We start from the raw sequence: 26,086 nt of genomic DNA on the forward strand, positions 1-26,086 counted from the left end.
GCTCACCTGCAGCCAGTGATGATAAAGAGAAGCTGCACTACTAGAAGGTAGGCAACTAAATGTGAAGAGATTACAGGAAGGCCTCAAAGTGCATATACTGGGAGAATAACAAAGCTTGCCCTTTGCTGCTGCTTTGCTGCTGCTGCTTGGCATGTGCTTGTGGCTGCTCTTCCTACACATTTCCCCACTTCAAAGACAACCGCATCCCATTACAAAAATAAAAAATAAGACTTTACCTGTGAAGAGTGAACTGAAGAAGAAAGAAATTAGGGATTTTTTTTTTATTTTTTATTTTTTTTTTAGCAAGGGAGTATGGACATGGAAGCAAGAAGACAGGGGAGAGTCAAAGAATTACAAATGTAAGGACTCACATGGAGACATCAGGCTCAGCATCTCTAACAGCACTTCTGTGAGCACACTGAATGCATGCAAGGATGTGGGGAGGCTGCCCAGTGGTGGCTAACACAAAGATGGGTCAGGATGAGAAAACCAAAACTGTTCCACTGGCACTGGGATTCCCCTCCAAGCTGCCCCGTCCAAGAGCTGGTCATGAGGGATTCATCCAAGTTGAGAACGTCACTGACTAGAAAATTCTGCTATCTGATGGGGCCTTCAAAGGGGAGGATATGCAATTTACAGGCTACTGGATAGATGGCTTCTTGGTTTAATTCCACACAAGAGTTCTCAGGGTCTCGTGCACATGCTATCCTCATTCAGAATGATGTAATTGGTTTCCACCTCAACCTGCCCAGTCTTCACCCACCAGATCTATGGTTTATGTGTTTTTGGCACAGCACAGATCTAGCTGCAACCAAGTCACTCCCATCGTGTGGCCTTGCACAGCTCTAGCTCACATCTCATGGACAACGCTGTTGAGGGAGATCTCATTATGTACAATACCCATGCTAGCATTAAGCCATTGCTTAGAGATTTCTATGAAAAAAAAAAAGAAAATAAATCCACAAATGCCATAATACCATTATTCAGCTTCCCCACGGTGATCCTGAATGCTGCTGAAAGGAGCACCACGTGCAGCCGTGCAAGAATAAAAGCCTGTATGAAACCAGGCGAGCTCTAAAGCTGCCTTACTCCAACACGTGTGTGGAACAAGCAGCAACTGAAATCACTAATGGTGACATTGTTTGCAGCTGGCTTATCAAGCTGCTACCAAGCTTCTTTACAAGCTGATTTTTAGATAGGCTATGCTCAGCAAAAAAGAAGTGGAGAAATGCTAATGGGAGCATAACAGTACTCCACTGCGTCATTCGTCATAGCACAAGTGTTACACAGGGAAATGAAAGGATAAGAAAGACACAATTCAAGAAGAAAATGGTCACCATGCTTCAGATACAAGACAGTCATACATACACATACATATCTGCTCTTTCTTTCTCCCTAAGTTTTCAGTACACAGCTAATCTTTTCATCTGCTTGGTATATTTATACAGTTCTACAGAAAATTTCAGAAAAAGTTACCAAAAAATCCCAAATGTTACAAAGATTATGAAAATCACACATGCATATATTTGGAGCCTTCTCTCTATAAATTTCACATTAAAATATGCTTGCTTATCTACTTACTGAAACACAAACTATGCTAACACCTTCTTATCTGTGGTTAACCTGCTGTGAAGAGTAAGGCAAAACAAAAGATTTTTTTCACCCATGGTAGGAAAGTATTCTGGCAAACATTCCTGCAAGAAAATCTTTATTGTATCCATGCTTTCAAGGGCAGAGAGGACTGTGTCAAGGTTCTTTTTTATGAGAACAAAATGAAAAGAAAATATCAAATAGTGCTTAAAAAGGGAGTACCATCCATCTTGTTATGAATGTAGAGAGAAAAAACATAGCATGTGAGTGTATAATCTAAATCTCTATCATATAAAGGCATTGGAAGAGTAATTAAGGTTGTATAGGCACGATTCTTCTTTGAGTTTTGAAGACTTTATCATACAGTCTGAACAATATCTTTTATCATAAGTTTTGGTGAGGATGTTAAAGAGAGATGTAAATGAACTAATAATGAACTAATTACTAACTAATTTTCTAAAATTTCATAGACACAAAGAGAAATCACTCTAGAAGGCCTAAAGAAGGTGTAGAAGTAAACAAATAGGAAAAAAATCATCTCCTCTAAATAAGGTCCATTGCATTTCCTAATGACAAATGCTAAGTGTAAACAATTCTCCCAAAACTCAGTAGGAAAAAAGCTGACTTTTCAGGTTATTTAAGAAAACTAAACAAGGTGGCAAAGCTACAGTCAGCCACATAGCACAGTCACAGAAAAAGAGATTCATAGCCTATTCCCATCTCTGTGATTCACATTTCAGTGCCAATGCAGATCATTTACTTAGCAGCAATTGTCTTCAAAGTGCTGCGCAAACATTTTTCTTTCCAGTACCACCTCCCCTTCTCCCTTGTCTGCAATGGGGTAAAAAGTAAAATCTTTCCTAACAAATGGAGAAAAGAACAAATGGGAAAAATGAACAAAAGGTTTTCAGTGATATGGCCTGGCCAAATAAATGTCCAACAAAAAATGGATGAAAGTCACAGTTATGCCCCACTGCAATTTAGAAGCAATTCAGGGGTGTTCTGCCCAGCAGCACATCCTTACAGGCTGTACAGCCACAGACTTGGAGGTAGCCTGGCCTGCAAACACATTTTAATGTCAATCAAGAAAAAGCACAAACTGTGAAAGAAAATAAGTCCTAGCCTTGCTAGGACATGCTGGAGTTTAATTCATGCTCCGGTAAAATTTATGTGAAACAAAACATCAAGAAGTGGCAGTCAGTGGAACAGAAATGATGTATGAGGTGTCTGATAACTGCTCCCGTACATGCCAAGATTTGACATGACAGTGATTGCCAAGCAATTTCTTGCACCTCTTTCTCGGCACTCCCTGCCCCAGGAGCTGCTTCCTGGGGGACACCCGAACTGCCATCGTCGGTGTCCCAGGTCCCCCAGGCCTGACAATCCGCTCTGGCTCCCTCGAAAAGGACTGCGGGGAGTCCCGCCCCCGGCCTGGGGCACTCGGGGTGCGGGCAGCGGCGCCGTTCCCGGCGGCGAAGGGAGCGGGGAAGCGCTGCTGCCACTGCGGCGGCAGCAGGGAAGCGGGGACCGGGAAGCGAGATCACTCCCGCCAGGGCGGAGGAACCTTCCCATCCTGCCGGCCGCCCGTGCCGCTGCTTTGGCTCGGAGAACAGGAAAAGCAACTGAATAGAAGAGACAGACGCCGGGGCGGGTCCGCTGCCTACTGGGCGTGCCGGGCGGGGGATGGGGAGCCGAGCAGAGATGCTGTGTGTCAGCGCAGCCCCGGTGTCACGTCCCTCCCGGGCAGCTGAGCCCGAGCTTGGCCGAGCCAAGCCAAGACGAGCGCCGGTGCCGCCCCGTGCCGGGAAGGCATCAGGGTGACGGGGAGCGGCGGGGCAGGCAGCGAGACCCCCACGGCTGCCCGGGGCAGGGTCAGCCGCACCGATCCCTGCCTGCCCCCTCCTCGTCCGTCCCTGCCCCCCGGCCTGTCTCCCGCCCCCGGCCGACCCTTTCCGGCCCCATCGTGCCTGCCCGTGCCCATCCCCCGGGAGCGCCGCCGTCTCCAGCACCACGGAGAGCGCCCGGCAGCCCCGGCCCGCCCCGCCCGGGGAGGAACCAGCCCTGCCCGGCGCTGGAGGCGCGGCCGGTCCCGCGGCTGCGGCCAGGGCGCCCTGGTATGCGTAGCACTGCGCCGTTGCTCACCATTTCCTCTCGGGAATAAGCTCCTTTACTACAGACGTCCAGTCGCAATCCTGTCCCCTGCTCACCAACGCTCTACGCAGCCACAGAACCGAGGGCCCAGAAGTGACACACCCTAGAAAGCCACCGCGTCCCGGGGCCGCCTTCCTGCTCTCCCCGCGGGCAGGGTCTCTCAGGAGGGCGGGTCGGCCTTGCATCCCGATACACCTGTTGTCATCCCCTCTGCCTGCACCTCGCAGGAGCCATCACGGCCTGTGCCCCACCTCAGCTCCCGTGCTGGTGTCTGTGCATGGGGATGTTTCTCTCCCCAGACTCACTTCTAGACTTTTCTATTCTCATTTTTAAAAATCTAGTTTAGTTTTTAGCGTCGTCATTAGTGTCTCAAAAGAGAAAGCCAGCCTTATGCCCATGCTCCGGGTGATGCATCACTCAAAGGTGCTCTTCACTGACTTCAAGGAAGCTTGAGAAGCACAATTTGTGAGTTACCTGTTCTAGGGAAGCACACACAGAGTGACAGCATCACAGTCAGGGATGGCAGGCAGCGTAGGCTGTGCAGCTGCAAACATCTCCACACAAGGAAGAACAATGGTGTCAATGCCCTGCTTTTCCCCCCCCCCCCCCCCCATACAAACACCATCAAGCATATCTACAAGTAGCTTCCTCCAAACTGCAAGCTGAAAATATGCCCAGTGCCCTGTCTGTCTGGAAGCAGGGTGGGAGTCTGGTATCCCTGAAAGTTCTTAACAGTAAGGCGGGTTATCCCCTGGGAGAGGCAAATGAGCTCCAGCTGGACAGGGAGACGAGAAGGTAAAGGTGAAGCATCCCTCTCTTTGTGCCAAGGTCTTGGATACTGGCTCCTCTAGGCCAGCAACTGCTTCCAGGCCTGCAAGATGTACAAACAGGTCCCATCACTGCCCTGTTTCTAGCAGTGTTTCAATTAACCTCTACCACATTTGTTTAGTGGCTGCCAGTTATGTCACTGGCTTTCCTCTTGCCAGGGATAGAGAATTCTTAAAATTAGTGTAGGGAATTCTTAGAACGTGTCCATCCCCTTTCATGTAATGATGATATCAGATCCCATCCTGCACATTTTATCAAGGGAATCAAGCTCACATCTTCCCAGTGGCTCTTACCATAGTGCATCATGGAAGTAGTTACTGACTTCTGTCCATATTTATCATGTTCTGGGATTTCCAGAGCCCTTTGAAAGTGTAAGCAGCTCCAGCTACCAATTCCAAAGGTTAAGAAAAGTTTGCGATGACCAAGGTTAGGTCTGGGGACAGTAAAACAGTAAAAAAGGTACTAAAATGCAGAAACATTAAGTATAAAACAATTGTATAGGATATCTGTGTACCCTTGCAGGAGGCAAAAATAATCTGAGCAGCTGTTTTACTGAAATGGTCTAGGAAATCCCTTGCAATGGTCCCTCTTCTTGCTGTATCTTTGGAATGAAATATGTTGAAATGAAATTGTGCATGTTTTACAGGTAGCAACAGCAGAGCCCTCAACACCAATAGGCTTTTTTCATGTAAGACATAAAACATTTGACATGGAATGTACTATTAACACCAGACCGAGGGGGGAGAAGCATCCAAGGACTGATTTCCATTTCAAACTGCATTCTGGCACTTTGTACTCCAGCACCATTGGTGGATCAATATTTAATGCCCAGAGATTCTGGCTCTGCAGGAGTCATGTCAGGGGACCTCTCGAGCCAATCTGCTTGGGTAGAGGAGTGATAATTATTCATGGGCTCCTGCCTCTTGCTCCTTCTCTTGCACAGCCCCACTCTGCTGACTCAGTGCCTTATTCAGTCTTCTCTCCCTCTCTCCACTGCTGTAGCTGGACCCCTTTGCCTTCACCGCCTCTGAGAGCTGCACATCCCAGCATGGCTAAAACAGCAATGGGTAAGAAAATGCCTCTCTTTTCCTTCAGCCAGTACTACGGACACTGTCTCCTAGGTCTGCTACCTATCACTGGGTGTTCTTCTCGCTCTCCCAAAAGTTTAGGAAAAAAAAAAAATCAAGAGAACACTGAACATATTTTTAATTTCATTGATCAGAGAAAAAAGGAGAGGGTGGGTGGGACATGGGGATGTTTTAGTATCCTAATCAGAGATCGGATTAACTATATACCGATGGGTGAGGTCGGCACATGAGCACAGCGTAATTTTGAAATGGTTTTCATTCTTTTAAAGGTGAATAGATTTTATATTATATATATATATATACACACATATGCATATATATAGATATAGATTATGCATATATATAGATATGTATATGTATATATATATACACATATATATTAATATAGATTATGCATATATAGATAGATATTATATATGTGTATGTGTGCGTATATATATGTAAATATATATAAAAGAAAGAAAGAAAAATAATTTTTTTTTTAAAAGAACGGTAAAGTTATTCCTGTCGTCAGTGTGCCTCCACCCATCCCCGCCGGCCGGAGTCAGCGCTCCCCTCTGCCTCTGAAACCGCGTGGGGAGAAGAAAAGAGGAATCGGGGAGAGGCACCGCCGCCCGAAAGGGCTCGGCGCGGGCCGGGGGCTGCGGGCGGGGCCGGGCCGGGCCGGCGGGTGGTGTGGCGGGGCGGACGCCGCCAGGCGCGCACTGCGGCCGGCCGCGCCCAGCCCAGCCCAGCGCGGCGCGGGGCTGCGGGAGGGGGCGAGAAGGAGCCGCCGCTCGGCGTTGCCCCGGCGCTGCCCGCACCTGCAGTCTGCCGGGGGGAGCGGCTGAAGTAGGTCACTGCATCAGGAGAGCTGGTGTGCGCTAGCGGTGCCCGCCCTGCTCTCTGTCCCGGGGGGCGGCTGCCGGGGCTGTTGTTACTCGCGTTTTCCAGCGGCAGGGAGAGCATCCCCCCTCCCCCGCGGGAGCCGCGCCCTGCCGCCGCGGCGCGCCGCCCCCGCCCTGACTATATTCAGAACCCCTCCGCCCGCACCGCCCGAGCCGGCCCCGCGGGGCTCCGCGGAGCGCCTGCCCGTCGGGTCCCTGCTCGTCCTGCTGGTCCTGGCAGGAGCGAAGGGCGGTAGCCCTGCTCTGGCCCCTTTGTTCAAGGGAGGCTGCTGGGTAGGGTGGGCGAAAAAATCCCAGTGAGGGTGTGGTGAAGGAGAGGGAGAACAGTGTTGGGGTCGGGCTGCTGAAAGCGTCCAGACCCTGACGCTCCTTAGGATTGATTTTTGTTGGTTTGGGGTTTTTTGGGATTGTTTGGGGTTTTTTTTCTTTTTGAAGAGGAAAGAGGCTGGACCTGCATTTGACGCATTCAAATTCAAGTTTTCACAATCATTCACCATTAATGCCACGCACACGCAAATCCCACAAAATAAGGATGAAGTGCTCCCAACACAAATAGTGTCCTCCCCAATAAGAAAATCCTGTTTAAATTTTTATTTGTGCAGATTCTTGTTACCACTCCTCATCGCATTGCACGAAGTTACACCAAACCCTCCTGGCAGCGGCTGAAGCCGATGCATTACACCAAAGCATTTATCTGAATGCTGATGTTCCGCTCCCAAGGAACAATTGGTGTGGATTGAAAGCATTCTAACCCGGCTGTGGCACCCTTGGGAACAAGGCATGAGACAGCTGTAGATGCAAACAGAGGAGGGAAGTGAGGGCTGTGGGAGCCTGGCCAGCCCTGCAGTGCCGAGCACGCCGTCCCCTCCCCACTGCAGCAATCCGGTAATCAGTATTGATAATTTGTAGTCGGTCGGGGGCTTAGCGCTGCAGAAGGCCTGTTAGGAATTCTGTCACAAGGGAAGGAAGGGCTCCTCAGCCTGGTGTTAATGATCTCTCATCACACAAATATAAAGATTTCTGCGGCAAGAGTGATGCCAGGAATCATTAGGTTTACCCAGAGACAGAGGGACTGTGTGGCGCCAGTTTGTCTGTTAATCCCTCGTTAACGAGCCACCTATACCAGCTATAAAAAGCCATGCAGCCACCTAGCTCCCGTTTCCAAAAATACTAATTACAACAACATTCAATTAGAAAATTAAAGTTACTTTATTAAAAGCATCTTCCATCTTTAAACTCACAAAGCTTAAAGGATTCTCCTCACCATTTCTTTAAACTATAGTCTTCCTTGTTATAGTTATAAATAGACAAAATTTATATCTAGACAGCCTATTAGAATAAGCCACTTTATTTCAAGAGTTACAACAAAGCAACAAATTTTACTTTCATGTGGAAAAATAGATGCATTCTCAGTAATGCACATTTCCAGTTGGGGCTAAATGAGCTACATTTATTCTGTACTCAAACTTTACCCAGTAGAACACTGAAAGAAATACAGAGTGCCTGTTTTTTTTCCTGTTGAGCACCAGCTTTGCAAAGTGGCAATAAAGGCTAGGTCGTGCTACCACTGGAGCCAGCAAAACATTTCTAATCAGCTTAACCCAGCCCACTATTATATTTCTGGCCCTGGTCCAGCAAGGCACTTAATCAGGTGTCTGAGCATGTGAATAGTCTACTGGCTTTGGACAGAACTCTTCACATAACTCAGGTTAGGCAGATGCTAAATACCTTGAACAAGCTTGTTTATATTCTGCCATGGAAAGCAAAATTAAGCCTAATTTTTCTATTAAGCTGTGTAAAATAAAAGATTTTCAGGGAAATCTCCTTTTACTCACGTAGGAGTTTCAACAGCTGCAAGAACTTCTGGAGATCATTACACTCTGAATGCCTGCAAGATTCTTCTTTCTGTTTAGTTTACATGGTACATGAATGATGCATGCCACACAAGCATCTCTGTTTGGGGGGGTTTTTTTAAGTGTGTCTTTTCTTGAAATTCCATGTAACACTACTGTACAGAAATTCTAGGGGCTTTTAAACTTCATCCTCCCCCTGACACCATCTTCCACATAAATTATGTATTGGATAGAGGGACTCCTTCACATCTTAAGCTCCCAAGCAAACAGGATGTGTGTTGCATAAATCAGGGCCTGATTTATGGTCCTAAATCAGTGTCACTACAGACCCATCAGGCCACATTTCTGGTTTGATAAACTTACTTAGTGTAAGGTACATAGATGGCAGTGTGAAGGTGAAGTAGTCTATTATGCCACAGGAGCTAAAAAGTGTTTGAAACCATTCTTTCATTGTTTTGTTGTGATGTTTTATTTAAAGAATATTTGTTGTTCAAACATCTTCAGACAACCATCATACAGAAAATCTCAGTCCCCATTATGGTTCTGGTTTATTTTATAGGAAGTTGTTTAACTATAACCCCACTGAAATACATGGGGTATGTGTTAATAGTGTGTTATGGAAGTGTTTTAATGTCAGCTCCTTTTGAGATAGTCAGGAACCCTGTAAAGTGATAAATGGGTGGGATTATGAGGATACAGGAATTGAGACAGCGCCATGTTCCCTCTTTCTCAGATATAACATATCTGAGTGAGACTGCTTAAGCCATTGTAGAAGTGCTTCAGAGTTGCTCTTCTACTTTGTCATTTGCATTTTAGTTATAAGCTCAGACCTCAATACTTAGCTTGATGGATGTAAGGCCACTGCTGAGTTTTTCTGTTAGCTGAGTACTACATCATTGTTTTATCTGGCATGTAACATGCATATGAAGTCATACATAAGACTATGGTTGTTGAGTTTAACTGGTTCCATTATTTTAATAAGTAGCCTTTTTTTTACTGCAAAGGGGTAAGAGTTCTGCCTCTGATCTGCCACTACACTTAAACAATTGCTTGATTGTCAACAATTGCACATGAGTAGTCATCTGAATATCAATGGCAATGACAAGCTTCAAGTTAAACAACATATGGCTAAGTGCCAGGCTGAATTTGGACTGAACACACTCCTTCCCGTATGATTCAGTTTTTAGCTGAAGGTTTTAACCTTCCCCTTTTATAAATAAATGAACATACGTCAACTCTGAATTATTTCCAACTGTCACAAAATTACATGTCTGTAAATAGGAAGTTACTTTAAGAGAGGAATGAACATAGGCAAGAATTAGAAAGTTATTTATTGTATCATAATGTTGGCAGAAATGTGATTTGACTGAGATACCACTATTCCAAATTTTTTTAATAACTAGGAGAAGAGATCACAGGATATACTGGGTTGGAAGAGACCCATCAGGGTCACTGAGTCCAACTCCTGGCCCTGCACAGAACCATCCCCAGGAGTCACACCATGTGCCTTGAGAGCATTGTAAAAACATTTCTTGAACTCTGTCAGGCTGGTGCTGTGACCACTTCCCTGTGGAGTTTGTTCCAGTGCCCAGCAACGTTCTGGGTGAAAAAAAACCTTTTCCTAATATAATTTTGATGTGATAAGGAAACTGAAGTGGTAACATTTCAGTTAGTTTATTTTTTCTGTGAACTTTTATTACTGAGCTAATATAAAAATGTTGGTAAGCAAAATTAACTAAAGAACTGAGGTTAACACCTATACACATTCTTTACTTGGTTTTTAAAGACTTGATTACTCTTCCTGATATTGAGAATTAAGACAGGAATAATTTTTAAAACAGTCCATATGGCTAAGGATTTATATTGCCTCATAGCAGTTCTTTACTTACCCTGAGGTGTACAGGCAGGAGGGATGGAACGTCATCTATTCCATTTTCTTATGGAAGATATCCCATAACACACTGAGGAAATAAAAATAAACTTCAGCAGCTTGAACACTTCCAAAATGTTCTCTCACCTCCACCTCCATTACTATCACCTCTTTGTCCCAGTATAAGCTCTAGTTAGGCTAAAAACTTCCCTGTTTAATAATGTAATCATGTAATTCATTCACATAGATTTTGTGAATTTGAATTTTTTAAAATTTATTATTTCAGACTGGAATTTTTTTACTATTGGTATTTGTTCAACAATAGTACATTTCTCTATATCACATTGCACACTTATTTTTTATCATATATACTCTGTAATCTAACCTTATGGTTAGATTTATCTCAGGTGACATTTATATTAATTCCTTTAGAAAAGAAGTCTCCATTTTCAAATTAATAGCATCAATCTGAGAAAAATAAAAAAAACCAACCTCATTACAAAAAAGAGATGTAGCACTCACATCCAGCAATATATTTAGGTAGTGTTTTAGCCTTCAAAGGCTATATGCTATTAGCTAATTGATTCTCCTAATTGCTTGCAGAGAGAAGTCAGCATTATTTTGTAGTCTAAACACAGAGAGCAGAAGGTTGCCATGACAGATCAGTCTGGGCAGTACTTGACCTGTGCAGTGTTTTCATGTAGGTCTAATTTAACTACCTTAATAGTTCACAGACAAAACAGGCAAAGAGATGCTCAGCACTCCTGAAAAATAACAAACCTTAGGAGTCCTAAAGTGGGCATCGAAAAATGGTGTCACACCACATAATTGATGTAGTTGGAAAATTGATTCACTAAAAGCTTTGCTAAAGCTGGTACTGCAAAAAAAAAGCTGAACATAAGGGACTGAGGGTGGCATCTGGCCCTGTGACCAGTGGGCAAAGAGAGGGAGTGTAAATTTGCCTTTCAGCTTAGGGTATCAGGCTTCAAAACCCTTTATCCTGGCACTCTCAGTAGCTCTGCCCAAGAGGACGAGCAAATGGTACATCATGAAACAGCAGTGCTTGCTTACCTCTGCAGTAACTACCTTCAAAAAATCCACTGTCAGTTCTCCATACAAGTCACCTGTAAAAACAAAAAACTATTGCCATCCTCAGGTGGTGTGTAGAGAACATGCCTTCTTCAGCATTTATCCATAAAATGGATGGTAGATGAACCAACTTTGCAAATGAGTCTTGCCTCACTGGAGGCAGTGGAGTACAGCCACTGTCCTCAACACAACCATCTGGTCTTTGGCCTGTGGGGACACACATTTGGAGCAATGGCTGCTATTCATAATTCTTTCTAGGCTACACACAACCCTCACACTATTCTATGGATACAGTCTGAGGTGGTGTTGGTTTTCATTCAGTTTAAAAGTACTGTTGATCCCACTCGGAAGGGTGAGTCCCAGCGGGGAATGTCAGCCAGCAGTTCTACCAGGGACAGGTATCTCAGTCCTGCAAGGTGCTGGGTTCCCATGACTGCAGTGCAGACACTGTTCCTCTAGTTGCTCAGAACTTTTCAAACATGGACAAAAATTGCTTTGGAGACCTCAATCCACGTGGATCTGCATCTGAGTCAAAAAAAAAAAAAAAAAAAAAAAAGGACGAATGCATAAATGCTGGCTCCTGGGAACTAAATACTTATGACATCATGTGTCTGACAAATACCAGCATACAAAGCTTATCTGAAATGATTTCATTTTCTCTTCAACTTATGTTTTTATTTTTCCTGTCTTCTAATACATAATTTAAGCGCTAAAGTAAATTTAAGCTATTTCTGCCAGGATGTTCAGTTAAATTGGTGCACAGCATCTGCACAAAATATTAGACTTTGCTGACTATATTCAGAAATTATTTTCTAAATTATACCTATTTTTCTAAATTATAGCTTCAAGCAGTTCATAAATAAATTATTAATAAATAAAATTAATAAATAAATTATGAATTATGCATTCATTCTAATGCACAAAACCTATCCCTGTTGCAGCAGTTATTGTGTGAAGTTGTGATTCTTCACAGACACAACCACAAAACAGGATTGTTAGGAGTTTTTCACCAATTTAGCCCCAATCAGTAGTTTAGTTTGGAGAGGTGACTGAGGATAGGGTTAGTAAATCACCTGTGATGAGATACAGGCATGGCTGTACCTCCACTGCACACAGGGAGAGGTCAGCCCCTCTGGCTGTGTTCTAGGTCTGCCCAGAGTGAATGTACTCATAATTCAGTGGCCCAGAGGAAAATGTCAGGAGGAGTGGTGAGCCTTCAGCTGTCCCTTGGACTCTTCACACACAGCCTTAGGGAAGCCCTGGCTCTGTCTCTTCCATTGTGACGGGTGGAGAAAAAGATGTGGGAATGGGTGAGCTCCTGCCCCTGAGCCACAGCTGGTGGTTGGTCTCCAGGTGTGGTGCTGGGGTGTGGTGGCCCTTGTCCCTGTGTGTCCTCCTTCCCCACAGAATACCAGAGGCACTGAGCTGTGTCTTCTTTCCACTCTGCCATGGGAAGAGCATCATGCTAGAGAGAGGACAAGAGAGCACACAGGAGGGAGGATGACCTACACCTAGGAGCTGGGAATCCCAGGAGCATTGCTGGATTTTGCATGATATGGCAAAATAGAAACAGTTGTGGAAGCAGCAAATAGAACCTGAGTTCCTTTGAGTGACAGGATGCTTTGGCTTGAATGGAAATTTTGAGAGTTTAACCCCAGCTCTGGTATTTCCCAGTCAAAGATGTCACTGTAGGCAGTTGCTCCAATGGGCAGGAGTAAGACAGCCAGCAGCATTCTTCCTCAGCTACATTTTAAAAGAAAACTGTGGCTTGCTCCTCAGTTTATGAAGAGCCCTGTGCTACCTACGTGTGCCACACACTCCCAGGAAATAGACTACACAGATTTCTTCAGAGGACTGGCTGTGAGCTGTAGGAACACGCAATTCCCAGTGTTAGTGGCTTAAACATTTCAAGTCTGAGCTGTCCTTGCTTGTCCAAAGTTTAGCACCCTACAATGCACCCCAATTTAAAGATCATAAATTGTGATTTTCTGTATTCTCATGAGCTCTGCTCATCTGTGTAGGGATTTCTAGGATACAGATTCTTCATTTAGAAACCTGAGTTTTCTTAAGCATCATTTTAGGCCCCTAGTTCCTTTATTGGATTTGTAGGTTAATCATTTTGTGACCTGACTTTCTCCTCTTTAAGATGGGGATAATCTTGGGTACTTAACTCAGAGGTGGGATGTGAGGTTATGTTCCATACTGCATGAAAATGTATAACCATGCTCTGATATTATAGAAGTGCCAAGATCCATACTGATCAGATTAAGAAGCAGAGCAACTTACCTGCTAAAGCTGTTTTAGCATTCTGTGCTATTGAGCTACTTCTTTAAAACCCTTAGGGAATTTTGTAGGTAAAGAAAAAATAATGATGTGTGTATTTTGTGCTACTGAAGGCACAGAGCTCTATGAATTTAGAATTTACCCTAAGCTAAGGTATACCCTACTGGAAGGTAGATGAAGTATCTACATTTAAATAAATTCGCTTATCTCTAAGTACCTATAACTTTTGATCTTGATGCTATGTTTGATGCTTTCAAAATTGCTGAAAACACAAATTGTGCTTTTGGACTAAGATTTCTGATATATACATGTTCAAATTCATCCCCTGGTTTCCAGTAGGATGACTCTGGATGTAATTTAATTGGTAGAGCTCCCTGAAGTTACTAATATCATCACTGGTTACTATTTTTTTCCTTTTCAAAAGACTGTGGAGACCACAGCCATGTCAAAGATGCACAAGACTTTTTTTAGCAACATTGCTATATGGAATTGCACCAGAAATTACCTTTTTTGGTTTACTAGTATTTTTGTGTTGCAAATCCTCCGGTTACCTGAATGGAGCTGTAAGAAAAGTTGCATGTACCTAGGAAATCTTAAAGCAAATGCATCCATATCCATAATTTTTCAAAGAAATTTTTGGAAGTAAAATTCACTTCTGTAACACATTTCATTAGTCTGTTAATTATTTTGATGTATTTGTTGCTTGCTTTATTAATGTGAGAAGAAGGGGTATCTTATGTCACTCAAGTCATGTTTACATCACTTGAATATACCTTCTTTGTCTCCAGGTGCTGGTGTTTTTTACATAGATGTAATACAAAAAGCTATTTCTAAGCTGATATTTTTTCTATGTGCTCAGATATTTTTTGATGCTGTTGAGGCAGCAGTTAGGGGACTTTCAATATTATATGCTGTAGGCAGGAATGAAACCCTGATTCCTGATTGAAAAATCTACATGTTTAATACTTGTTAACAAACCACTTGTTCTCAAGGCAAATAACTTCTTACTGGGAAATTATGTTTTAAGTCTAAATATCATTTTCCAAGCAAAATATCAATAATGACTTCTTAAGAAAAGTAATAGTGAGGTATTTTTTAAGCTGTATTGACAATTCAAGTTACTCCCTTATTTTTTTCACAGTGAAACATTAAGGGAAATATCTTACTTAGGGAACCATACTGTATTTGATTAACAGTGTAAAGTATTTCATCTTCTTGTTGTGAGGGGCCTGAAAAACAGGAATAAACATGACAGAAGTACTTTCAGTCCTCTGCAAAATTATAATTATCAGTTTGCATCGTTTGCCAGTGCTGTTCTAGAGGTCTCATCTCTGCTGGCATCCTGGTTTCTGCACAAAGATGTAACAGGTCTGTTGAGGGTAAAAACTGCAATAAGACCAAATACTGAACCCATGCAGCAAAATGAAGGCATTTAGGTAAGCAAACAGGTAATCTATAATACAAAGGTTGCAAAATTATATTTAGCACACTTCTATGTAGTTATGCAAACAGAATTTCCAAGATTAAAAAAAAAAAAACAATTAAGAAAATATATTGTGGAAACAGAACATTACATCAGATGGACCCTAGTCTGTCCTTGAACTGTGACCACTATTTTTGTAGCCTTCTAATGTAATTTGTGCTTAGGGGAAAGTCTGAGATTGCAGTTAGGAAGATTTCTGTTAGATAAAACTCTCAATGTTCTTGTGAACAATCTACCATCCTAAGCAGTTTCCCATCTACTCCATCCCCATGACCTACTGATTTCCAATCTCATCCATTTCCTTGGTGCCTTTTTCCTGATTTTCTCAACATAGTTTCATTATCCAGTCAGTCAAGTGTTACCCTCACTCTTGGTCCAGTTTCACTCATCCTGTTCCCTGGCTGACTTCACCTGCTTGGTTTTCCTTCATTATTTTTTTTTAAATTTGTCTGCTCTTGGCCATTACTCCCACAATGCAGATGCTGCTCTCATCTCTTCACACAGCCGCTTCATTCCTGTGGTCCTTCACACTTCTATGAGGCCAGAAGGGGAGGAATTGAGACCACAGGATAGTTGTTTCCTCTTTTCTTTTTTTTTTTTTTTTTCTTTTTTCTAGTTTCCAGTGCTGCTCTGGTCCATAACATCGCTCTCAGCCCATGTGGAATCAGAATCCAGCACATAGTGGCTTGAGAGAAACTGGCTGTAAAACTTGGATTTGTGTCTCTCAGACAAGGCTGAAGGCTGAAATCTGATCTTTCATTGACTTATTCCATGGCCTGGACAAATTTTTCAAATTAAGAATGATTCCCTGGCACAAAGCATTAGAACCTTTCAAACAAGTGCAATAACCACTTGCTTGGCTTACCCACACACATGTATATTTCCCTAGTCATCATCATGGAAATAGTTAAATGTTTTTAGCTAAAACCTTCTCCAAAATTCAGGAAGACGCAGCCTTCCAGCCAAGAAAACGGTAGTTGAACAATGTGATGTTCAGTGGAAGGACATATTTTCTGGTGCAGTGGGAGAAACAGAGCGGCACAAGGTGGGAAATAGCAATGCCTGACAGCGTGGCACGTTTAAGTGGCTGAGATGTGCAAAGGCCAGAAACATCAACCTTGACAGAATTAGATACTAGACCAGTGGAAGTCTGTGGGTGAAGTAGACTTATGTTGATTTACATCTGATGAACCTATTTTTCCCCCTTTAAAACTCCCAAAACATCAACTTAGGAGGAAACATGTCCTTTATTATTTTTTTTAATCATATAAGAGCCAGCTACACTAAAAAAAACAGGAGAATTTTATTATTCAGAAAAAGAAACTTATTTTTATACTGGAAAAATAACTTGATTGTATAATGAAAAAGACAGAATAGGCTGTTATAAATTGACATTTGGGGATATCTAACTCCTGCTACTTTTAGAACATATTAACAATTTGATGGACAATCTAGTTCTGGAAGTTTGATAAGTCTGTTGTAAAGGACAGGCTGAACAACAAAGAAGTTCTGATTTGCCATTAATGGCAGATTGTTGATGCTGGTGCCCAGTGCTCTGAAAATCTTGCTATTGCAGGATCTTTTTTTTTTTTTTATTGTAAATGAGACAAACACCCTTGCACCAACAATCAGTGGAGCATCTCTGCAGGGATCAGCTCCTCATGTGGTTAATTTAATAGCAGAGCAGAGTCTGAATTCATAAGATTTTCTTCTAAGTGAAGGCTGGTATTGCAGAAAAAATAGGCACAGACAGAAACAGATAGCTGCAGAGAGAGATACTGACAGAGAAAATGTACTCTTGAAATTTTCAATAATATTTTGGGATGAGAAAAATACCTCTAAATTGAAAACCAGTAAAAAAGGGGGAAGGAGAAGAGAAAGATGAAAAAGAGAGGTAGGTCATGAAAGATTGGGAAATAATTGGGAGCAGTCACATTCCCAAAAGTCCATATAAATGATAGCATAGATATTTATGCATTAATTTTACATCTTCAAAAATCAAAGTGCTTCTGTTATGCAAATCAGAGCAGAGCTACTTAAAACACAGGTCACTTCACTGCAAGCAGTAGCTCTTGTTCTAGTTTTATGGTAGCATCAATTGTAATAAAAATATCCCACCAGCAAATGTTCCTTCTCAGTCAATTTAATCAATTCTGAATAATATACTAATTTCTTTGCACCATCAGTGTCATTTCCAAGAAGAGGCATAATTTTTTACCTTTCTTTTTTTTTTTTTTTCTTGTTAGTTTTATACATCTTCTTGTTAGCATACGCAATAATATTTATAATCTATGCCCAACCATGATAGAGTTTATATGCTGTTGAGAGGTATCATTATTTTCATTATGGAAGCAGTCAAATGTTTTCATGTATGCATAAAGTCATGGCAGGATACAATAGCAGAAATATAAATCTGGTAATTAGTAGCAATAACTGCGTAGATTGTTTAGGTAAAGGTCGCACAGAAAACTCTGAAAGCCACAGAGTGACAGATGTGTGTTATATGGAAGGGTTTGTTTCTGTCATTGCATGAATTTGAGCGCCTCATATCGTGTGCTCACTACCTTAAGCCACCTCTTTGCCCAGTTATCCCCCACAGCCCTCCACTGGACTTTCAGTTGTTCCTCCACATCACTCTTAAATTGGGGGATCCAAGACTGGATGTGGAACCTCAGGTGCAGCTCCACAGCACCAAACACCTTCAATCAAAGGTGAACCCAACAAACGCCTCCTGCTGATTCACGCACACCTCTGCTTCTTCTCTCTGTCTTCCAAACCTGGACATTTAAAAGAAAGATTGAAGAAATAGAGAGAAAAAAAAAAAAAAAAAAAAAAAAAAGGAAAGAAAAAACCTCTTCCTTGTGAGACTTTTGGAGCCAACCTACACATGCTGAATTTGTTTCTGCAAACTTATTTTTTTAAAAAGTCACTTCCCCAGTATCCATTCCTATTTCGGTTCTTACACTTCATCCTTCAGCATTGACAGTTACGAGTTTAGGAACCCATCATCTGAAACCTCACTTGGGCATTGTACTTTTTTTGGACTGTGGAGAAGACTAACAGAAAATTATCCTATCCCTTTCAATGTTGTAAAAATAGATTTCCACACTAGTCCCAGTTTCTAGATTTGGTGACCTGCCAAAAGATACTTCTCCTAGTCATTCTGCTGCCCACTTGTCAGCAGAAAACACCAAGTGAAAAGATTAATTTTACAGAATCTGCTTTGTATCAACATGGTTGGTGAAGGAGTTGCTGGCATTTTTGCTTACTCTTTGCAGTGCTTTCAAAACCTGAACACATTATTTTTCCTTCAAAACTTGAAGACATTATTTTTTGAATAGAAGAATTTCTCCAAAGATGCACATGCCTTTGATGGGCTTCCTACATAGGGGGAGACTATTTTAAATTAGGGATTACATTTCTCTAAACCCAGAAATTTCATCCTTTGTAATATCTCATAATTAAATACAGCCCTTTACGCCCACATATACCCCACTGAGTAGATCTGAATAGATTTAAAATTGTATAAAAACATTTACATTCCAATAGTCTTTGTTATGAAAAAGGGGAATTAAGCCCTACAACATAAAGCATAAGAGTAACGCAGTTTCTATTATCACACTTCCTTGGGTTTAAAGCAAAATCTTCCACAATTATGAGTTATGTTGACAGGCAAAATCTAATATCAAACCATTTTATATGGAAACTCAGAAGTTATTTACTAGGAGCTTATTTTGTTCTGGCATTCAAATTTAAAATACTAGTGTTAATTAACACAATTATAATGTGTGTCCCATTGTATAATTGCAAGGATTGGGATTCTTCCTTTGTAAGTAATCTACTTACATATGTCATTTGCAATTGTGTGCAGAAAGCAAACTCTATAAAGAAAATGCCTTTATTCAAACTGATGAGACACTCTTATTTTAAAATGTCCCACAAAATTAAAATTCCATTCAAAACCCAGAAGTAAATTGGATTTTCCAGACTGCCTCCTTTCACTGTCTTTTGCGTTTTGACATTGAGTCGGTAGCCATGGCAGCCAGTAAGAATGATTGTGCAGCATAAAGATGCAGTTACACATATTTGGCTTTGGGTTAAGTACATTAAATACATGGGAATTGCTCAAAATCAACCAATAAACTTACACAAATAAAGCTTTATATACATATATGTATACATATACACACATATATACTTTTTATGTATAGACATATATATAAACTAATTAACGATTCTATAGATTTGGTTTTCAGACCCTGTAAAACATTATTTCTAGCCTATATTGAATGATTAGTTTTGAAAGATACTATCCACAGCACTCACAGCAGTATATTTTCTCTTAATTGGATTATTCTGATATTTGTGGTGTGAAAATATCTGCGATAGGTTTTGCACTCAGTGCAATGACTCAAAAAGCAAGGAATGCATTTAATTACTGGAATGCAAAGATTGAGAGTCCAACCCTACAAGAAATCATAATTGCATTTATATCATATCATACAAACAAAAATTTCTACTTAGCTGATTGCCTTGCTTCTTTTTTTTTTCTTTTTGTCTAGAGAAAAAAAGGAAGAAAAAGGCACCTTGCAATTTATTTGGCTTATTGTTCTGAGCCTCAAGACACACCTAAATAATATTTTGGTCTTCATCAGTTCAAAGCAAAATTTTGAAAATACTGGAAGACCTATCTGCACTTTGGAATGGCACAGGTTAATGATATGTTAAAAAAAAACACATATGAGTTATAAAAAAGTCATATTTTATATCAGAGCTACAGTTATGTTAAAACCATGTGCATATCTGAGCCAGAAAAATGGCAAGAACCAGCCTGTCTGATAATGGAAACTGTCACTGTAGTAATCTATCTCTGGTCCCTTGATTGAGGTACTCCACAACAGCTGAATGATGAAAACAGAAAAAGTTGCATTCTTTACCCACTCTTTCCTACTTGCTTGCTTTTCCTGAACCATTTTGGGCCATTCCTTTCCTTGATGCTGTATCAATGGCTTGCTTTCAAAACATGTGGGTAGTTCTGCTAAAACAATCTTTCTTGAGAAGCTCAGTGTGAGCAATTTGACTGTAATCTCAGCACAGAGGTGAGGGAAGGGATTTCATCATGGAATACCAGGTACAAGTCCAGGAAGGATCTGTGTCCAGATGAAAAGAAACAGTTGCAGAACTCCGATTTCCATAGCGAAGATCAGCAATATGCAAGGTTATGCCATTAGTCTCCAAGCCTGATAAAAAACAGGTGGCTTGGAATAAAATGACATTGTCAAGTGTCAGTGGGTGGTGCGTGGCCACGTGACGCACCACCAGGAAGTGTTTGTCGAGCCAACATAAAGGGATAAGGGTGATGCAAATTTAAGACAGTAAAAGCCTCTGAAGACATCACCAGGAAAAACTAAATAAATGCCTCTGTTCTACATGCACACATGGATGACAGTGAGATTCAGATAAATAAAAGTAATACTGTCAGCCAGCTCTCTCACACCCTGCTCTAGTAACCCAGTCTTACTGTGCTGGAACAGAACCCGTAGTGTGATTCATGCCTTGGGAAGATGCTGTTTGATCATAGTAGGCTGCGTGACTAAACCATTGCCATTCGATTTCATCATACTTGATTAGCATCCTCCCTCAAGAGACTGTTTCACCAGACAGCACCTGTATTGCCTGGAGCACTTGCAAAGAGGTGTCACTTACACAGAATTCAGGAGAGCTCTGTTCCACAAGAAGCTTTACTATAGAATAGGTCTGTGGCCCAAGGCATTTCTTTTTTTATATCTGTGACATTTTATCCCCCGGCATCCCTTGCCTCTCCTTCTCACACCATAAGCTCTTTGGCATAGGGTGTTTACATCTGACACATTTTTACAGAAAGTGGCTCAGATCTCAGCTGGGCCCCCACATACTCCCACAAAGCAGTGACAAATGACCTTAAGAGCATACTGGGAGGCAGCAGCCATCTCTGACAGCCTAGTCCTGGGCATTCGGCTGGGTTCTCCATTTGAAACACCAGAGGTTATTGGAGTGCTCAACACAAGGACACGAAATTTCACTGCCCACCAGTGCTCGGTTCAGCACCAAGCTGCTGACATGGTGCTACTGTGGTGGCTATGCCTGTATGCTGCTGAGGGAAACTGGGCTGCTTGCAGGCTTGGCAGCTTCCAGTCTGTAACTCACTTCTCTCCACTCCACACCTAGAAAGACACTGAAGAAGTTCCATCTCCTTTGCACGTCCTTCCCTGGTGCTTCAGCCACCAGCATGGCCCCAGAGCCAAGCCAAGCACCACAGGAAACAGCTGGGCTCAGGGAGCTCCTGAGCACTACATGTCCATTTCTGAGGGAGGAATCAGCAATCTGGGGTTGTCTTATTGCAGGGAAGTCCTGGAGCAAACTCCACTATGCTGATGTTATGGAAGGCAAGTACAGCTCGTAGCCCATCCAAGGAATGCTGAGACAAAATAGCCTGCATGCAGCAAGGCTGGGGTGGTTATGTTGAGAAGAGTCTTTGAAAGTCCTTCTGCTTCCCTGGCCTTCAGACATGTACATCAGGACTCCTGAAAACACTGCTTTTTAGCCTGCGTGTAGATGGACATCGTGGTTCAGTGGTGCCTACCAGGAGGGATCTTCAAAGCCATGCTAATGGAAACTTTGGAGTGAAATATCTGGCTTTTTAAGCCATTTTATATGTAACCTGTCTCAGAAGTGTAAAAGAGATTGATGTCTGTGTCCAGGTGAAAGGGTACGTCACAACCCTTCGGGCATACAATGCAAAGGAAATACATTACACACCATGAGCACTAAATCATGGTTGGCAAATCCACCCATTCAAAAACTCCAGAGCTCAAGGTTTTGTTTCCTAAATCATTCATATAAGACTCTAAGTGATAGATCAGGAGAGAGGGATTTTTCTTGAGAACAGAAAAATTAGTGGTAGAATCAAACCCAAAACCCATGGAGAATCCTTACTACTACTCTAGCAGGAGTCCTCAGCTAAAATTAAAACAGATTTTTCTGTAAGGCATGACAGAGCCAAACTTGCTACAATGCCAGTCAAAAGAAACTGTGTGCCCCAGGTGCAGGTATGTAACAAAACCAACAACAGTTCTTGAGGAGGTAATGTGAGCCAAATAAGGAAGGTTATTTCCTCCTGGTCTTGCTGCTTTTCTCCTGGTGTTTGCTGAAAACCTATTCAATTTTTCCATTCAGTCCATATTCAGGAAAATTACTTTGATTCAAATCATCCCATAGCTGAATTTCCACAGACTGTTTTGTTTCCAATGAAAACAGGAGACAGTGGATAACAGAATGGTTCCTGGCTGGGGCTGCCTTAATAATTTTCAAATTTTGATGTTTGCATGACTTTCACACTTACGTGATAATCTAAATTATCTGTGTCTCTGGTGTCCTCTTATGAAGGTAGGTGTAAGATCAGCATCTTAAACATCAGTATCCTGCCAAATCATCTGAATAACAGGGTTTGAACTTCTGACTGCACAAAAATTAAACAGTCATGGTCAGTTAACCAGCAGGAGATAAAACTGTCTTAGGACTACAGTAGCCTTTAAGTTCATTCTTCACTCTCCATCCACCCCATTGTTTTTAAAGTGTGTTTTAGTAACTTACATCCTTTCCTACACAGAAAGCTCTATGGGAAGAGAACTGGGCAAAGACAGATGGGGTGTAGAGGTAGAGGGAAATATGTGAAGGGATGCCTTGTAAAGGCAAAGCAGATCTTAAAGAAGGCTGTTTTCCCCTTGTGGAAAAAAAAAATCTCTGGAATTTTTTGTTTTCACCTTAGTTGGAGTTCTCTTAAGTTCAAACAAATTTCAAGAGGGCCACAGTCCTCTGTATCAGTACTGGCTCCTTGGCCTTCCCCTCAGTCCCAGAGGACTTCTGGAACTGAGCTGCCAAGGGCTTCTTCATGCCAACGTGATTCATGGACTCTGCAAAGGGCTGGCTCAGAAGAGAGTGCAGCATCTGGCTCTGCCACTGCCATGGACCAGTTTCTGCAGAGCTGAAGAAGGAGGAGCGAGCCCATGGCTTTCTTGTCTTGTCTTCCCATGTGTCTGCCAGCACACAGAGTGGTGAGGCTGTGGGGCCCCCAGTGCACCGACAGGCTCTGAACAGGCACGTGTCTGCTGTGTTCCTCCCACACTAGAGGGAAATGTGTGTGTTTTCATTTCAGTGACTAGAAAGCACAATGTGACTACAACAAAGCATCTGCATCAGTGTTTGTTTTGAGTAATCATGACAAAGTTGTTGTTTTTTTCAAATTCAAAAAACCACTTATGTCAAAATCTCATTTTGGAAAAGGGTTTGCATTAGCTCAACAAAGAAGTCCCATTAACTCATGTCACAGATGACTATAATAGTCAGGGTTCAGTAAATGGGCTTTCTCATTGTTTCAACAGTGAAAATTACATACATTGAAATAATACAAAATTGTAACTTCACATCTTAACCTTCTGACATCATAAAGTGAGCAAAGACATTTGGTTCTCACCACGCACAGTAAGTGAAAACCAAAAACATGGTACCCAAAGTAGTCCAAAAAGCCATAGTCAATATCAGTGATAGATTAGGTTGTAAAATTAGGAGCAATTTTTAATGAGATTTGTGCCACTCTCCAGTCTCCATGTTTGCATGCATTTGTATCCCTGCACTAGAGGTTCAAGAAAACCATTACTGTACAGTCTTTCCATAAGCAAACAGCTTCTTGTGTATTCCACGGGATAGGTTTTCCAGCCAGATCCTCTGCTGTAACCTAAATTATGCTGTGGAAATGGTATGCCAGGCCTTGCACTCGAGGACAGGGTTCATTGGTACAATCTGACCCTGTCTGAGTAAGAAGCTGAAGGTCAGATCTCTTGCTTGCATTAGGTTTTTTGTGTATTTTGAAGAACTGATGCTACAGCGATGCCTGATTTCAAAGCCACTCTGTGCTTTTATGGATGACACTAATGCTTGATTCCCTCCCAAACCATTTTAAAGACTTTTGTTAAAAGGATCTCATGTTGAAGAGGATAAAATGGATGATATTTCTGCCAAAACCCAGGAACATTCATGAGGGCTACAGAAATCAATGCCTAAAACTATTTTTTCAAACTCCCAATTGCCACAAAGGCATATTAGAGCTGTCCAAAGTTCTTCCTTTCTCGTTTTCTGGGCATATTGTGGGAAATTCTAGAGTCACAATTGACAGAGGAAACTCACTTTTTTTTCCCTTGTTTTCTGTTTCTTGTTACTTTTTCATAGTACCTGCTTGTTCCATTGCCTAGATATAGAAATATTTCCATTCTCATCTCTATCTTAACCTGGATTGCAGTATATAAAGAGTGCAATTTGAAAGACTTGGTCCCCAAAGAATGGCCCCAGGTGAGTGGGAGTCCTGTGCCGCCTTTCCCTGCAGTGAAGCAGGTGAGCACTGTAGGGCATTAAAGCTGTAAAGCAACTTTATTTTTGCTGGAAAAAATAAAAATAAACTGGAAAAGCACACACATGCATAACGTTGTGAGATGGACTCAACCTAATACTCTCATAGGCAGTGTTTTGGATTCAGACAGTAACAAAATGAGCCCCACCTATGTGAACCATCAAAATGAGATGTCACTCATGGCTGAGCATAAGGGGTGGATAAGATATATTTACTGCAGGGGCTTTTGCTTTCATTCTCTCCATCACTGGTGACTCCATAAGCCTATAAACATCCTTAGGCTTCCTGACAGTGAAGATAGATTTGCTAGTCTTAAGACAACCTAATTTGTTTAACTTAAGATGGCTGATTGGGGCCATGGTTCTCTGGTAGTGCTAATCTCTCCCTTGACTGAAAAATAAGCGTTCATGATTTCTGCAAAGTAGCTCTCTTAAATAATGGCCAGCATTAATTAAAGTGAATCCCAGGCTAATAGATGTCAGACGTTCTAAAAACTAAATTTGCTGTACTACTCGTGCCCCATCATGAATTTTAATTCTCCCAGTCCCATGTGCTTTTCGCAGTACTAACCACCATTTTAGCAGCACTGATCATGTAACTTTCTTCAAATACCCCACCAGCTATGGGAAATGACACAGCTGGGATTGTATAATATCATCTTGTTTGGCAGAAAAGGATGCAGCACATTACTAAAATGGATTAGTAAAAATAAAATTGTAAATTACTGGTCAACAGATTGTGGCTGTTGGTGTTCAGAAATTATATGACTTAAAGCATTGCCTTGACAAACCAAAAGCTCTAGCAGCTCAAAGGGAGCATTACCAAAATAACATTTGTAACAAACCACATTGTCAATAACATCCATCAGAAATCTGTATAAAGGATGGGTGTGATAGGTCTTCTCTGTCTGCATGTCATGCTTAATCTTACATCTTAATGCTTCGATGTCTGCCAGAGGAGAAAACTAAGCAGGATTTCAGTTTAGTCTCAGAAGTGCAACTGTCAGAGAGGTTCCTGGCAAGGGAGCACAGGGCTGAGCTGTGTTATGGGTTTCACACTCTGACCATGGGCAATGCGCCAGTGTCCTTTTCCTTCCAGGTGTGCAGAACTTCAAGAACTAGTTGGCAAGTGGTACTTGAAATGTCAAAATAGAGTGACATTACAAATTAATGCACGTGATGTATACATATTAATGTGTGTGATTAATATTTATACATATTAATGTGTGTATAAAATACATTTCTTACATGCGGACCAGATTCAGTAAGGCAAAAATAATCAACACATTTGCCTATATCAGATGCCAATTATAAGTAACATTAACACTTTTCTCTCTGCCTTCATGTGCTAAAAATAGTCTTGGGTATGAATAATGGTCTCTGCTGTGACACAGCAATCTGTCTGAGCTGTGCTTTGCCAAGGAACAAAATGTGACCCAAATTGCCCATGGCCAGTCAGTCAGGACAGATTTTCATTTTACAGTGTAATCTGTAAAAAATTCCTTATAGCTATTGGATAACAG

At 41.9% G+C, this 26,086-nt stretch overlaps 1 protein-coding gene across 1 annotated transcript in view; it reads left to right on the top strand.

The window, feature by feature from the left end:
- The first annotated feature begins 5,384 nt into the window (after positions 1 to 5,384).
- STMN2 (stathmin 2) overlaps positions 5,385 to 26,086 on the top strand; it is a 39,288-nt gene continuing 18,586 nt past the window's right edge. Inside the window, exon 1 of the mRNA XM_041412682.1 lies at positions 5,385 to 5,636. Within this exon, the coding sequence (XP_041268616.1) occupies positions 5,618 to 5,636 (19 nt within the window). The 5' untranslated portion in view covers positions 5,385 to 5,617. The remainder of the gene's footprint in view (positions 5,637 to 26,086) is intronic.

This window comes from Onychostruthus taczanowskii, unplaced genomic scaffold (assembly GCF_017590055.1).
Source record: "Onychostruthus taczanowskii isolate IOZ18803 unplaced genomic scaffold, ASM1759005v1 scaffold4, whole genome shotgun sequence".
Taxonomy (NCBI): Eukaryota; Metazoa; Chordata; class Aves; order Passeriformes; family Passeridae; genus Onychostruthus; species Onychostruthus taczanowskii.